Below are 17,388 nucleotides of genomic sequence, written 5' to 3' on the forward strand. Positions count from 1 at the left end.
GGCAACAAATTTTCCTTAAAGCAGCCCTTCTCCTTTGGTTGAAGCTCAATATTGCTCAAGGTACTTGAAAACTCCTAGTGTCGACACTAAATCCAAAGAAAGAACAATAACAGCTACTCTGATGAATTCAAATCTAACAGAGTACAATATACAGCTCAATACTTTTTTTATTAGTGCTACTCTAGAATGATGAAGGCAATTTTCATGAAAAATGTAACATGTTGTATATGTAACGGTGTTGTTTTCTTGTTATAGTACACAGACAGCATTGAATTGCAGAGTTTGTCATCTGTAACTAATGGCTATCCCAATCAGAAACAAGGGACAGAAGTTGTATTGACCTTGGACAAGGAGGAAGTAATCATAAAGGTTAGTGTAATTACATAACCAGGGAGCTTCCATATTTGGAAAAATAAATACGTACTGTTTACTGACTCATAATAAAATGAATGATTTCTGTTTCTGCTTAGTGAACAAAAATAATGGCATTATTATTCGTTGTATTCATAAGCTGTATTACAAGTGGTATAAATAAACATAATGAGAAATAGATGTAAAGTTTACATACGTTGTTAACATAATCAATGCTCCTGCCTTCGCACTCACTCCATCACATTTGTCAGCTTACCTCAGTGGCATCAAGTAACATAAAATCTAAGTCTTCTCCCCATGAGTTATTGGGGCAGCAGACTGGATCAGTAGCTAGAGCTGGCCTAGTTTCAATGTCAGGCCTTGGCCTTGGCCCCTTTTATGTATTTTTTGACTGCAAAATTGAAATGCTACTTCACTAACAGCAACCCATTGGTTAAGTCTTCGAGCGACTGGCAAGGCGCCAACTCCAGGATTACTAGTTCCTAATGGCCATTAAACTTTGCTCATATTGCAAAATAAAGATACTGATTCTTGTGTAATACTATATGATTATGCTTTCCCCTAAGGTGTAATTTTGATCATCCTTTCTTCAACTTTTAACACAGAGGAACCCTTGAAATCATTTTCAGGTCTTAGAGAACCCCTTTCATAATTCCTATAACCAAAGCTGGTGGTCATTGGGAAAAATGCCTGGCATTGCTGGCCAGTAGGAAGAATGTCATGATTAGATAGCCAAAAAGAGCATTGGTATCAACTTAAGGCAAAACTAAGCCAAAAAAAAAATTCACACTTACCTGTAATCCTGAAAATCCCTTGATCGCGCTTGACCTCTCAATCATGTACTGCGACATCCTGGTCTCCTCCTGAAGGAAGGCATGAAGGAAGGTGCTTTCCTCCTCGTAAGTCACCTGATCTCACACTGCGCAGGCATGAGATCAGGTGACGTAGATGGGGTTAAAAAAGAGTGCCAATCTCTCTGCTGCTGCGATCAAGACAGAAGGAGATGTGCGTCACCTTTTTTTTGGTAAAAAAAGTGTTGCATTTTAAGTAAAGTACAAATTTTAAGGTAAAGTCTGCTTTCAAGTGACCTGAGGGGCATAAATTGCTCATTGTTTAAGGAACCCCCAGCAACCCCTGGAGCAACCCTAGTTGAGAAACAGATTTTAGAGTATCACAAACATCAAGGGTTTCTTTTTGCTTTATTAAAATTATAAATTTAAATCGCACATTACCTATTATTATTACATTATTAACTAGGGGGATTGGAAGATGTATACCGTATATACTGCATAATATTTTAAAGACGGAACATTCATATATTTTTTCTGACATCAAAGCGAGATATAACTTATTTAAGGAATTGCAATGCTTTTTCCAGATGAGGCACTGAGAAGTCCTTGTAACTGTATGCTGTTATTTGAAATGGTTAGAATTATTATTATTATTATTATTATTATTATTAAACAGGATTTGAAAGATAATTGTAAAAAGCACAGCAGAGCCTTTTTATATTTGTTTACATTTATTTTGGAGTTAGTATATTTTTGGTATTAAAACTACCTGCGTAAATATAACACAGTGTCAACAATTATCTTGCAGACAGAAACTGCTGAAGATGCCGAAGAATGGAAAGGCTTTATATTGACTGTGGTTGAGGTACAATAAAAAGAAAATAAAAAAAACTATACTATATATTTTATTTAACTTGTTAAACTAGGAAGTATTATACTAAAATAACTCAAACTTTCCCATGAGATGCATCAAGTCACTTCTTTCCAAGGGCTATCTTGTTAACTGTTAACTACATGTATTGTTTTATTTATTAATTAAACTACTATTCCCCATCACAAAAAGAATCCAATTCTCCAAAGCTGCAAATAATTCTTTAGGGCGGCTCAATGCAGTCTACTGAACAGTGAACTTTTTCTGACCTAATTTAAACACCTACCTCAACCTGCATTCATTTTTTCAGGACATGCACTCCTACTATCTGTCTAATAGTTTCATTAAAATTGTAACTGCTATGCAGGAATGAAAGATGGTGAACTATTACTCTGTTGTGACTCATTAATACATTCTACTAAAATTTAAACTGTAATGGTCTTCCAGATACCAATGAGCTCTCTACCCAGAGACCCCCATAACATTGTTGTGTGGATGAGGCCCTTTGCCACAATTATGGACATTCTCATTGTTAGAGGCGGGTAGGACCTAGTATGAACAGGCAGTGGGAGGGGGCTACAAATTTGTTACCCCTCTTTTTCAGGTCAGCCACTTTACAGTGGATCTAGTATTGCCAGTAGAGTGGGTCTATACCTTTTTTGGCCCCTCTTTTTCTGACCAGCCAATATTTAAAGGCATAATATGGACAGGAACACTTGCTCACATACTTACTATACCCTTTTATATTGGTCAACTAGTTTCCAAGCTTGAGAAAGCATCTAGCCAGTTTCTGATGCTAAGTAACCCCTGTGTGTTAATAAAAAGTTATTAAAAACCGAATATTTTTAACTTGAAAATTTTTCCTCAACATTTAGGTTGAAATAAAAAAAAAAAATCACCATCCGATGGTAAAAATGCCTATTCTTGCTCATACGTGATTTATGAGAAAACCACATACTTTTTTTTACAATTTTACAAGTTATCCAGACATCCCAATAATAAAATTTCTAATGTGACACTTGATTTTTTTCGCGTTGACCTTGAAAATTGATGTTCTTCTTTGAAATAAACCTGATACTTCCCTTTACTGTTGCAGGGTGGAGCCATCTTCTCCCTTCTTATCTTCCAAGTTGTGATCTTTGGCCATCTTAAAAGAGATAGGAGATATGTCCCTTCTACAATAAGCATTCCCAGCCTCATCATACATTTTTAATTCAGACCTGCCGGGACGGTCGTTCGCTTCCAGCAACAATCCTCGTTCATCTGCATCGTTGTGCAATTTTTTTGTTAATGATTATCGGACTAACGGTCGTTAGTCGTTAGGTCGTTAGCTATGCTTTTACATTATTTGCTGTAAAGCCTGTAGTCCCTTACCCTCTTCCTTTACAGTGTTATATTCATATATGAAAACCCAGGTACCCTGAATACTTGAGTATTAAATATTTGTTCATTTTTTGTGTTTAGCTATCTGTTCCAAACTGGTTGACTTTGTTACCTGGACAACTCATTAGGCTAAAGGAAGTTCTAGAAAAGGAAACTGCCAGGAGAGCAGAAGAAAAAAGTCCAGTGCCTTCACCTTCTAGACTTTCTTCAGATATGCCTGTTGCTGCATCCTATGACGATATTGGAAATCCCAATGCAATGCCTCTGTAAGTTCACTGTTCCTAAAACATCCTGCCTATTGACAGCTCAAGTAGCTCTAGTAATCAGGAAATAAAATACACAGAAGTGGGTGAGCTGAAAGTATCTGTGTATTGGTGTGTATTAAGCATGGTATACATAGTTACATAGTAGGTCAGGTTGAAAAAAGACATAAAGTTCAAGCACTAGGGAAACAAACATATCCCAAATATAAACCCTATGGATATGTGGTTTGACCAATGCTTTGTACAGGGGCAGGTATATGTCTCGATCTCTGCAGTCTATTCCGCTTTTAATACAAGAAAGTACTTTACTAGCTTTAGATATTGCAGCTTGGCATTGCGTGCTATTATTAAGTCTATGATCCACCTGAACCCCCAGATCCTTTTCCATTTCTGACTCCCTAAAATGTATTCCTCCTAGTCAATATGAAGCATGCATGTTGTAAGCCCCCAAGTGCACACTTTACATTTATCTATATTAAATGTCATTTGCCACTTTGCTGCCCAATCAAACAGTACATCCAGGTCTGCTTGTAGATTATAGACATTCTTTATGGACCTAACTCCATTACATGGTTTAGTGTCATCTGCAAACACAGAAATGGTACTTTTAATCCCAAACTATATCATTTATAAAGATGTTAAACAGTAAAGGTCCCAACACTGAACCCTGGGGTACACCACTAATAACTTTAGACCAGTATGAATCTTCACTACTCTCCGGATGGGGTCTTTAAGCCATTTCTCTATCCATTTACAGATTGACTTTTCTAAACCTATTGACCCTAACTTGCATATTAACTGTCTGTGGGGTACATTGTCAAATGCTTTATACTTGATCAAAAAAAAAATACCTAAAACGTTTCATGATGCCCGTAGTACTATACTTTCTTTATATGTGAAACTTGTTACTGCCTGTCAATGAATAGCCCCTTAAAGTTTACCACTCAACCTTTCCTCAGCATTACCCACTTTCCCTGTTTTTATATATATTGTGTTTATCCATGTTTTCACTCAGAATTCACCCAACTTTCACCTTTGCATCGTTTATCATGCAGAGGTTCGGAAAAAAAGTACAACTAGGGTAAAATGTATGTGAATCCTAAAAGGAAACATTGATAAATGTACCCCTTAAATGATATGTAAATATTTTCTGCTTTTGGATAAATTGTGATGTTGGTCTCCTGATTTACGGGCCTTAAATATAGCGCCAGACTTTATATTTAGTAAATGCAATGCCATAAGTAGCTGTCAGAAACTTCGGACATACAATAGGAGATATCTAAAAAAACACTGGCAATTTACAAGATTTGGTCATAGATTGAAAATATGCTATTAGGTTTGTTATAACCCCTTTACAAATCAAATACCCACAGCAATTTATAAAAATCCTTATGCCACATTTCATGATTCATAGGTAGGCAACCCAGGTGTATTACACAAAACATACCAAAGGGCTACATGTGACCCTTAGGGCTGCAGGAAGGGCGCCAAGATGTTGGACTCTTCAGCAAGTTTGTATTGGTATGAATGACAAAAGTAATTGTGGCGCTAAGAGGAATAAACTTATCACCAAACACTGCGATATCAAACAATATTTACACCTTTCCAAATAAATATTTTTTCGATAACAACAAATCCAATATGTGAATGAGAATTCACACTCCATGATTATATGTACAACAAGAAGAATCAGCTTGCATAGATGAAGAAGGGTGACTCAATAGAACAGATATCATGGGCCAGTCTTGTTTGGTTACTGGTTACTAGAAAAATATTTCTCATTGAACTGGGCCTGTGGTGAGAAGACCGGGCGGTACATTTACTTTTTTCCTGCTGTTCCATCTTCTCAGCCTCAACTCAAAGCACAACATGCCACCACTCCTTCCTAGTTGCTATGTACAGGAGACCATGGCATTCCTATTCCCATTCTTTCACAAAATAAATAAGCTTACAAAAGAATGTGCATTGACAATACTCAATAATAGTGTAAAACCTTTTTAAAACTTAAAATATTAAAACAATGAAATACAGTATTACTGATCTAAAAATGAAAACATACATAAAAGAACCACTGAACCACCACTAAAGGGCCTCTTCAGATTATTTAACCAAATTTAGTACAAATTAACCAATAATGAGGCTAATGAACTTTCCCTTAAGTTAACTCTTATAGTTAATTTCCACCAACATAAACAAATCAATTAGTCCAGTGTTAAATCTCAAAATTGCATACAAAAAGAGAAAAACATAAAAAATATTAAACTCATAAAATGATAGATAATAATGTATTACCTGGTTACTCTCTATATAAAAATTTTTGTATTGACTTTATTTAGGACACATATTTTAATGGCACATTGATTTATACAAGTTGCTTCTTTATGTTTCACCTATAATATTGGAGTGGAAATTGTTGTTTGCATATTGGATTTGTTGTTTGCTCAACAATATTTGTGCTGGACCTTTTTTTTCAGTGCAAATGTTGACTGAACTTACACAATTTGGGGATAACTGTATTACTCTTAGTGCTTTTGTTGTGTGCTGCTTATTATAGTGACTAAGCAAAGAGACACTTTACTTTTCTGATTTTTTATGTTGTTATTATTGTTTGTGTCTTGTGTAGGTGCTTCCACAATGTATCCCGTCAAGAAGCTGCAGATATGCTCCTGAAAAATGAAAGCAACGGCAATTTAATTCTGAGGCCTGGGGCAGATTGCAAGAACTATGCTGTAACTATTCGAGAACCTTCTGAAAGAAGGTAGGAAAAAAAACAAAGCTTTACAATTATTATAACAGATTATTTTTTTATACTTTATAACAAGACAGAAGCTTAAAGTACACTTTTTCTTTACCCATTTTGGGCAAGACAACATGATCTCCAACCTATGAACCCCCAACCCATCCCGGGCGTATATATATACTGTACAATAAATATAATAGTAAGACTGTTACATTGCCCAGCATAAACAAGCACTGGTTCTCTTTAAAGTAGTAAACATAGTTTTACTAGTTTGGGTTGGTGTGGAAGTATTAGAACCTTTTTATTCTGATTCTGTGTATAGCAGCCATTGCATCAAAAGTGAAGGAAAATCTCAACATTCACAGTGGTCATTGAAATAGAGAAAAATCTTCCAAAAAGGACACATGTTCCCATGACCACCGTGGTAAATCGCTTTCAAATTAGACTTGCTCTCACTTTCTTCTGTATCTCCATGATGGAAATCATAAGGAGATCTCTACTGCAACTACATATACATCAATTTAACTTGGTAGATGTTCCTTCCCTTTCCTACTTTATCTAATTTTAATCTACCAAAATAAATTATATTTTTTCCTGGTCTCACGTAAATTCATATAAATTGTTTATTTTGCATAGCCATTTTTTTTTATATTGTTTCCTTTAATATTATATTAAATAGCATCTATGGAGGAACACAGCTAATAAGCAGTCTGATGTCATACTAATTTGAAAGCAAACAGTTCAATAATGTTTACTTTATGCAACTACTTCATTAACTTTATTACATTTTTTTGTACAGCAGATCCCAAGTCAAACATTACAGGATTCTTAAAACAGACTTTGGTTTCACAATTGAACTAGATAAGCCTGTGAGTATAACTAGCACTTATTGATTTTCAGTAATGAGAAAAGGAAAGAACACGTCCTTTTAGTTCTAAGGTATTGCTTATCAGGACATAACACAAATTTGGTCCTTAACAGGTCTTAAATATAGGTAGTACAATCTCAGATGAACAACAGCCCCTAACATATCACTCTGAGTTATTATTTATTTTAACAAAGACTAAGTGAAAATGCAGAAGCAGTGTGTGAAAAATTAGGTACACCCTTACCAATTAGATGGGAATTAGGAGGGTAAATAGCAGCCAAGTGCAGCTAACCAAATGCACTTCATTTCATCAGCAAGTGTGACCACCTCTATAAAAGCAGAAGTTTTGGCAGTTTGCTGGTCTGGAGCTTTCACATGTGTGTTAACACAATGCTAAGACAGAAAGATATCGCCAATGATCTTAGAGAAGCAATTGTTGCTGCCCATCAATCTGGGCAACTATTAAATCCATAGTGAAAAAGATTATGCACAAGCTGAAAATTTTCAAGACAGTTGCAAATCTTTCCAGGAGTGAACGTTTTAGCAAATTCACTTCAAGGTCACATCTCAGATTCCAAAGGCCAGTTAGCATGTTCAATTTTAAAGTTCGTGACAGTACAATAGAAAAAAAAACTGAACAAGAATGATTTGTTTGGAAAAAAACATGACAGCATGAATTAGGTGTTAAGATTCAGATGATTTTTTTATAACCTAAAAAATTATAACGTGTAAAATCTTAGAATTGAAAGAGTGTAATTTGTTTTTATCATGACTGCAACTTTGTGCTTAGGCTACAAACATGCTAATGAAATGAGGCGAAATCAGAGGCCACATAGGCATTTTTAAAACTTTGTTCAGTCTGTCCTATAAATATTAGTAGAGAGAGAAACTATATTATCATATAACACTAGTTGTCACTACCAAGTAACCACAGTGACTGCTTACTAGTTCAATATAATGCTTTGAATGCATTGAGACATGTTAGCATAAAGCAAACAAATTACAATAATATTCAATAATATATCCAATATTGTAAAATTCTCAATAGAACACACATGCACAGATAATAATATTGTTGGAAATTTACAATCAACAATATTGATGTATAAGATGCAGCAAATGAGAGTGATCTTTGTCTACTAATGAATAAGAGAGGATAGATGGTAGGTGGGTGGTGTTAGAACATTGGCTTTATGAGTGGATTATTTGTACCATAAACTGGCAGCTTCACCATTCCAAAGGATTCCCTTGATCACCCTCAGCCATCAATAGAATAGATATGATTAGAACTAAATTGTCACAAAGTACTGTTATCTAGTTCAAAGACAGATTTATTTTAATTGTAAAACTTACAGAAAGTCAATGAGTTTCAGCATCATGGGCTTGTTGGAAAAAAAAATTGTGTATGTTGACTTGGAAATAAAATGGATGCCAAAACAAGCTGCTAAGTATTTAAGCCAATAGACACATTATCTATATAAACATAATTTCCAAATTCACACACAATCTGCTGTATGATAAATCATACAATAACATGTACAATGGGTAAATGTAGTGTTTGTACATAACATAGTGTATATAGTGTACATTGTGAAGATATTTAAGCACAAAAAGGCTCAAAATTGGTCATGACAACATCCCCCTGGACAAATGTCCCTGCCCCTAAGTGGGGAGATATGTAAAAAGCAATCTACACCACAGTAAGCAAAGTGGAACAGTGAACAATACAGTGTACAATGCAAGGACATATGCAGCATATAATGTGAAGCACAGTGCTCAGAGTTGAGCAGTGTAGAGTTCAGAATATGAAAACTGGAACAGTTTGCAGCTAGGAATATACAGCTTTGTGGAAAATACAATGTACAATATAGTGGAGAATATGAAGTGGTATGCAGGACAGTCTAGTGTGGAGAATGGTGCATATCATTTATAGTGGCTATAGACTAAAAAATAGAAAAAAGATGTTTGCTGTATGTTTGCATGCTTTGTTTGTTATGTCATACTGTATATTTTGCATATAAGCTTTTAGCTTTAAATACTGTATTTTGTTTCTACTCTAGGTCACATTGAGCAGCCTCGATGATGTTGTGAATCACTTTATTTTTGAAACCAGAGGGAAACTAAAACCATATGTTTCAAATATATATGACACACATATTGGTATGATATCTAAATTCAAATCTAAATTATCTAGATATGGTCTTATAAGTAAGTTGACATAAAAAAATATATATACAAAATGAACAGTTTTCCCTTGGGCCAGGTTTAGTGTGTATTGTGCAAACTGCAAAGACCCATCATGTCATGTTAGATGTATTTCCATCACTGGAGCCTGAAGGTATACAAACTTTGGTGTGCAATTAACACCTCTCTTTTATAATCCCCTCTTTTACACAGTATAATTATTTGTTTTACAATCCTCAAACCTGTGTCAGATTATAAACATGTTTATGAGATGAATATTTTACCAGTGATATTAAGAAAATGTGTGGTTGATAACTAAACTTCCTCTTTGTTTCTTGTCATCTGCAGGCACAGGCTAATTGTGCCTAACCATAAATCTTACCTTCAAAGCATTTCTCTTTATCAAGACCAGAGCCCTATTGCCAGAATTAACTAGTGTTCTAGGTGTAATATAATGTTTGCAGGGACCTTACAGTGTCCTTTTTTCTTTAATGAAATAATGTAACTTTGCACTTACCAAAATGTGCTTTGCTATGCTTTTAAAATCCCTCAGTATTATTTAAGATAGCGTCGCTTTCTGTGCTCCACTGGAGTGATCCCAAGCCCAGGAAGTAGAAAGGGTGGCTTCATGTAAAACATAATAGTGGGTGAACACGCACACACAGACAGCATAGAGGCTTTTGGTTTGGCAAGTAAACAATTAAGATCTATTGAAAGATTTTACTCAAGTCAATATTTGACACAATTCCAAGACAGTTGCAATTAAGTCAGTGGCTAATAGTAGTATACAGTAAAACAGTACCTCATTTTATGGGATATACAAATGTGTTTTAATAATTCATATTCTTATTATTAGTTGAGTGATATAAATATATTTTATATCACTGTACGTTGTTCTTCATGGCTTGTTTTTCCATGAAGTAGTGCAAACCAATTAAGTAGTGGGTTGCAATATGGAGTCTCTGGTTTTTGCTATGTGAAGCCTTTTATTGGGTTGATCCTGGAACATTCAATGTTGTCAGTCAATATTTAAAGAATTACTAGATACTGTTGCTTATATAGGAAATACAGTGTTTGTGTATACAAATGTAGAAGTTACTATTTAAAATGTCCTACTTTTCAAACTTTATCACTAATAAATGATCAGTGAAAACTTATTTGTCAGTTGTTTCAGAAGCATCCTGTAGAGAATCAGGGATTAAGAAAACACTAAGACTAAAATTTACCCCAGGTTCTCCATTGCAAAAACGTTATTGACTGAATAAGCCCAACATTCCTTAACCACTTTAGCTCTCGTACCTGTAAACCCCTCATGGACTGGTGCCAAGCTCACATTTTTACCACTTTCCCACATTTACACTGTAGGCCTTTCATTTACTCCTATTTTTTCTTTGCTTAAGGCAACAAAATTAATTGTTTAGGGACCCACTAGATCAGTGTTTCTCAACTAGGGTTCCTCAAGAGGTTTCCAGAGGCTCATTGAGCCATAATCAGACTCTCAGGTGAGTTTAACTCATACCAATGATCTTTTTGGCTATCTATTAGGGTGATATTATTCCCATTAGCCTACAAGCTAAGAGGCATTCTTCCCACTGAATGCCATGTACTGTGAACTGTTGATATAGTAATTATAGTAGGGGTTCCCTGAATATCAGAAAAATAGATGCACATCTTCTTACTTATGACATACTATTAATGAATACCCATACATGATGCTGTTTTTTATTCCTTTGCCTTATAAAACAAGGCATCGAAACCCATAATTTGATTTTTTTTTTTGTATTTTGTGGCTATTGTAGATGTGATTATTATGTTAGTATGTAGTTTTGTTTTATCTAAACCTGGAGGTATAGTTTCCATTATTACCATATATTTAAGTTTTTTTCAGAATATTTTGACACTTCTGTATAGTACGTACAGCTCTAGACATTTATTGTAAAAAGCTGTTAAAAATCTTCATGTACGTATTATGTTTTTAGATTTGATCTTACTGTGATTTTATGTATGGTAGCAGAGAGTAGGTAAAACAAAATCAAGATGTTCAAAGCCTGTTACTGAATGTCCAGTTTCAGTGGCTCAGCCAAGATAGCTGAGAAAAAAAATCATAAATATTAAATAAATAAATACACACTAAACCTTAATTTTACACAAAAAGCTTATCTCTAATACCCAGTAGTACAAGAGTAATTCCTCTTGTTCTGCCATCAGCATGAGGTAGTCCAGTGGATGAATAATTATGAATTATTTCCAAAGCTTCTTTATTTAGGTTAAGTGTACGTTTTAATATTAGTGTTTTTATTGTTTATTCACCACGTATTAAGACTAGAATAACGTTAAAGATTTTAGTGTATCCTAAATGACATATGTAAATTTTTAATTTATTGTTTACACAGTCCTCATTATTTCCCTTACAGAATATGCTGTAAAAGAGGACACTCAGAAGACACCTTTCCACTCCAATGTAAAAAAAATAGTGAGCCAGTTGACTGCAGAAAAATTTATGCCACCACAGCGTCTAAGAGAAAATGCCTACGTTAATGGTAATTGGTAATAGAAGGTTTTTTTTTCATACATGTCTATGTGAGCTGCAGTAACTAATCAAACCTCTCTTTATCAGTATTCCCAGGAAATTAGGATTAAAGAAATACTCATATATTCAGGAAAATCTGGTAAGTTATGATCACATTGGAAATCATACCAATATAATTTTATATTGCTGCATATCATACGGTTTTAACCTAGTAACATGAAAACATACTTATTATGTGTGCAGAAATAAATGTTGTACATACATTTAATGTAATGTTATTTGCTGTCCTAAGGCACCCACACATTCTAGGTTAGAAAATTAATCATTCAGGCTTATACACACTGGGGCTAGATTCAAAAGTGCAAAATCATATTTCATCAAATGTTTTATCAAGCATTTAACTTCTGGCACACTTTAATTTGGTAAATGCTTATTTTTTCTAGGCTGTGTAAGTATTAAATTTGACTTAGTATCAACCTCTCGCAATCTACTCGCAATCTTAAAACCTGTATAGCAGAGTTGAGAAGGGAAATGAAGTGGCAGGGAATAGGGAGGTGTGCTGCAGTGCAAAGAACATGATGATGGGAGAAGAGAGCAAAGTAACAGAAAGATGAGTTTATCTGTGTGCAGCTTCTTCATTCCTTGCCCAGAAAATGGGTCATGTATGAACAGGACTTGTGAATGATGGTGAAACTGTAGCAAATATACAACAGACAGGGCTGTGTGGTGTGTAATTCCTAAAACTGGATGGATAAATGTACAAATCTTTCAGCAGTTAAAAGAATATATATATATATATATATATATATATATATATATATATAGTTGTTCTAGGCATTCGGTTGATAAGAAGAAATTTTTACAGATGTGCCCAAAGTAAGTGGAATGTTTTGCTCATGAGTGATTTACACAAGCGCTGGTAAAGTTGTACACATAGGGGTGCAAGGGTATAAAATAGACATATAAGCATGTGTGGTGGTTTTCTTTTCTAGGGAAACTTATAATTTCCTTACTTGAAAATGTCAGTTTGTCAGCAGTTTTTAACCATTTTAGACACATATGCATGAGTATATGGTTTGCACCTAGACAGTAGTGGCAAACATAATTTACTTGTAATACAAGCCAGCATTTACAAAAGAGGGTCAGATCACATATTTCTTTAAATTTTTTCCTCATATACTTCCACAGTTTTTCTCCAAGGAAATTACCGCTTTATATGCCATAAGGTGACAGACATTTCAGAACAGAGGTAAACTAGGGCGAATGATTTTGTAAGTCAGAACAATAGGTGAAGGAGTGGTGCATACACGGACATATGCCAAATGTGCAGGAAGGTTAAAAACGCTATGCACTTTTGAAGTTTGTCTTGGCACTCGCAGTGTTTGTCAACCTTAACAGCTAACTGGAATAATATTAAATGGGTCATTACTTCGAGCTAGTTTGCCTAACTGGGATAACGTCTGGTTAAAAAATCTTTTCAGTATGTTATGAGATTTAAAGTTTATCTAACCCAAATTTTGTGTGGAAGGTTTGAACCTTTGTCAGATTTTCAGTGTTTGTGTTTCTACTGAAATAGTTCACCTACGCTATCTGTCACATGAAACTTCTCACAGGGATAGAATGTGAAAATCCAAAATTTTAGGTTGTCACCTGAACAGGAGGGGAGAAACACACTTTTTTTTGTTAAAAGCTTTTGTGTTTATGGAGCAGGAAGTAAAGAGTCTTCCAGATGGTGCTGTATGTTGCTTGCAGAGTTTTTTTGGTAAAGGGTTGTTATTTAAAATCTAAGTCAGCCTTTCTCAGCCTTTTTAAGATTGGGAAAGCCCTAAAACAACTTTCAGGCATTAAGGAACCGCTGCTATAATGACTTTATCCAATTCACAGTACATTAGTGTGGTGGTCATTGGGAAGAATGTCACCCTTACAGATAGCCAAAAAGATCATTGGAGTCAGTGGTAGCTGACCTAAGAGGCACAAAATAATCATTGCTCAGGGGATCCCTAGAAACCTCTGGGGGAGCCCTAGTTGAGAAACACTAAACTAAGTGTACATGCATGATTTGATTTACGTCCTGCTAAAAAGTTAACATGCCGTTTACATAAAACACCCAGTCATATTCAAACGCACTTTAATTGAAATCTAATTAAAATGATTTACTTTAATAATGATCAAAAAAAAATCACAAGCGTACATGAACAAACATAAATGTTATCTAAAATATACATAATAAATAGGTAGGTACCAAACTTATTTAGCCAGTGGCACATTTACATAAATATCAGCAATAATTTCCTTTACCGACCTGTTTCACCGATTAGGCTTCCTCAGGGAATTCTGGAGAGGTGGACAGCAAAAGTATGCTCAATATGCCAAAATCTTTAAAAACAAGTACTGCTGATGTTGTGCAAACACTTGAATAAATAGTTTGTTTATATAGTGTTACGGGGTGAGACTTTTTGAAGAATGATAATGGTTCAGAAAAGTGACCAGGGTATTTTAGCTTGTCTATGTTTTAAAATAAGATTAGGATTAATTCAATTGTTGTGATTTGTGAAGGAGAATAGGGGCAGCCTGTCGGGAGTCAACCACTACCAAAAACTACCCAAAAGAAAAAAAAAAGCTAAAGTACCACTAGCTAAATAAGTTCGGTACCTACCTACTTAATATGTATCTTTTAGATAACATTTGTTTGTTTATGTACACTTTATGATTTTTTTGATCATTAATCATTAAACTATACACCTATTACCTAATTCTACTAAAAACTTCATAGTTTGAAAAACAAAATTAAGAACATTGTTTGATGTCAGTATTACAGAATTTTGCAACTGTCTATGCTTCAAATAAATAATAACAACTTCTATTTGTTTTACAGGTCATGTATTACCATGGACAAAAACTTTGGACAACTAATATGGAAATGAATAAATGGAGTGTCAATTCCTTTTTGTGTAACATTATATATTTCCTAAGAATACATAGGTATAATTAATGAAACAAAAACAGAAAACTAATACGGGGAACACAAAAACAAAACAAAACAAAAAAAAACAAGCTATCAAATCTGATAACATGAATAAGCTCCAGTGACCTATGCACAAATCTCTCTTCTTGAGACCTAAAAGCCCATCAAAAGCTGCTACATCTTCTAAGTAGGACTTTAGTAGGCCTTAGAATACTATGTTGTAATTATCTTTGGAGAAAGAGAATGTTTAACTACCAATTGACATGATGCTGTAATGAAGATTCAAGATTCTGAAACGGTTTACAATTTTATTGTTACATCTGACTTATGTGAACAAAGTTATGCAAGATAACAGCCATTTGATAGCCATAATAAGCCAAGTACACCAACTGTACATGATAAAATGTATCCATGGTTTTCAAAGCTGGAGATGTGTTGCACCATAAAAGGCCAAGAAGTACTAAGAGCTGCAGAAACTTAATTTGCTAATGTAAGCATTTACTTAGTGCTGAATCTGAAAGTAAAGCCATAAAGTGGTGCTATACCCAAAGATATTATAAGATATGGTAACAGTCCTACTGGGATTAAATAAAAAAAAAAAGGGATAAGAGGATTTAAAGTAGAATTAAACCAGGCTTCACAGAAATTGTTGGCAGACTTTTTCATGATAGAAGAGACTGCGAAGATTCAAATGACTTTCTGCCTGTCTGTTTTTTGGGTTTTTTTTTTTTTTTAATTTCTACGCATGCATAGCTCAGTGTTCATTCTCGCCATGATTCCATACCAGATGAAGTTGCTCCAGTGTAGATGCGAGAGAGTTATGTCATCCTGGCCTGACCAAAGAAGAAGTCAAACCTAGAAAAGAGCAGAGAAGATGACAGCAACAGAGCGATGAGATCCACTGTGGCCATTGAATACGGTTTCAAAAACATAGTTTTTCTATAGGAAATGCTGCTCCAGGTTCTTTTATTCTGGTTATCTGTGCGAGCAGGAAGATTAACTAATACAACTCTTGATCCATCTATTCAACTGAGATCACATAACCAAGTGCCAAGACCTTTATACATGTCAATAACACACGCATACACACACACTTTTTCTCAAGAATAAGTATTTTATCTATTGTATTTGTCCCTTGTATGAATAGAATTAAGCTGTTGGACAATCCATTAGTAATCTAAATGTCGTTTAATATAGTTGTGTATTTTAGGTTGTATGTACAGTTTATATACAGTAGTAACAAATTAAAATAAATATGTTGATTTTATTGTAAGATGGCAGTGCTAATGTTATGTTCTACTGTTCCTATCTAACTCACTCTGAAAAAAAGAAATTATAACCTCTCCCAGTGCACACTGTATGCAGGGAATAGTATCCAATCTGATTAATTTATCAGAGTTCACAAGGAATATTTCTGGATTAATGGGTTTATAGGGAACAGTAGCATCTGCAATGCCATTATTGTGTTCTAATTGAGAGAAGGCCAGGAACATTTTTGATGTCTTTATACCAGTGCCAGAGGTCAACTTATATTATTCCTTTACTCTAAAAAAAAACAAAAAAAACAACATGATAAACAAAGCTGCTGAATAAAAGGCACAATAATGTGCCCAACTGTAGTTTCATATTCACTCTTACCCTTTTAAGAGCTTATTGAGACAACAGAAGTTCCTATACAGACACCAAAAATACTAGAAAAGCCAGGACAATATTTTTTTTCACAAATATTGAGCTCTAAATCAATCATTCAAAATCCTAGAAGTGCCCTTTTAACATGAGCGTGTATTTATTTTTTCTTGGTTTCCACTTAAGGACCAATAAAGATAAGTGTTAATGCAAGGTTTGTGTTTTTCATTATGCATTAAAAATGCTGTACCTTACACTGCTGTATATGTATATGGGTACTGCACTGTTTGTCCATAGAGGATTTGTTGCCAACAGCAAACAGTTTGGTTTTCAAACATGCACTGGGCAAACAGAGAAGGTGATATAATACTTATAGCAAACAAAGTTATTTTTTTTTTCTTTTTATGAAACATACCTAAATTTACTTTATGCCAATTCTGTTAACTTTCTTCCACTTTGATGCCACATGTGAAGCCTTGGTGCCCACACTAAGCATATCATTTGAAAACTTCATTCCACAAGTAAAAATAAGTCAAAGAATAAAAAGGCTACAAAAATATTTTTATCAATCATGGTTTATTCAAAGGAAGACAGCAAATGACACAGAAACGTTCGTTCCTCTTCTATTTGTAGAACAACTGCTTCTTTCCTTTAATAATTAAAACCCAATGTTGGGACTGGATGGGTAAAAAGAATACTGATGATCCTTCTCCCACTGTAAAAACAGATAACCTGCAGTTTGTATTGGATCTATTGCATCAAGGTTATCTCATAGGTGGCTGGGACCTCACCAAT

The 17,388-nt window shown here is 34.5% G+C and overlaps 1 protein-coding gene across 2 annotated transcripts in view; it reads left to right on the forward strand.

Annotated features, from left to right (window-relative positions):
• Positions 1 to 16,806, forward strand: part of LOC140326647 (signal-transducing adaptor protein 1-like) — a 32,331-nt gene extending 15,525 nt beyond the window's left edge. Inside the window, exons 3-11 of one of the 2 annotated variants that reach the window (XM_072405434.1) lie at positions 256 to 369; positions 1,972 to 2,028; positions 3,499 to 3,683; positions 6,304 to 6,438; positions 7,223 to 7,289; positions 9,349 to 9,448; positions 11,887 to 12,012; positions 12,090 to 12,141; positions 14,878 to 16,806. In XM_072405434.1, coding sequence (XP_072261535.1) covers positions 256 to 369; positions 1,972 to 2,028; positions 3,499 to 3,683; positions 6,304 to 6,438; positions 7,223 to 7,289; positions 9,349 to 9,448; positions 11,887 to 12,012; positions 12,090 to 12,106 — 801 coding nt within the window. In that variant the 3' untranslated portion in view covers positions 12,107 to 12,141; positions 14,878 to 16,806. Of the gene's footprint in view, positions 1 to 255; positions 370 to 1,971; positions 2,029 to 3,498; positions 3,684 to 6,303; positions 6,439 to 7,219; positions 7,290 to 9,348; positions 9,449 to 11,886; positions 12,013 to 12,089; positions 12,142 to 14,877 lie in introns of both variants that reach the window. The other variant, XM_072405435.1, reaches the window with a different exon arrangement.
• The last annotated feature ends 582 nt before the right edge of the window (positions 16,807 to 17,388 follow it).

The sequence above is a fragment of the Pyxicephalus adspersus genome, chromosome 3, assembly GCF_032062135.1.
Source record: "Pyxicephalus adspersus chromosome 3, UCB_Pads_2.0, whole genome shotgun sequence".
Taxonomy (NCBI): domain Eukaryota; kingdom Metazoa; phylum Chordata; class Amphibia; order Anura; family Pyxicephalidae; genus Pyxicephalus; species Pyxicephalus adspersus.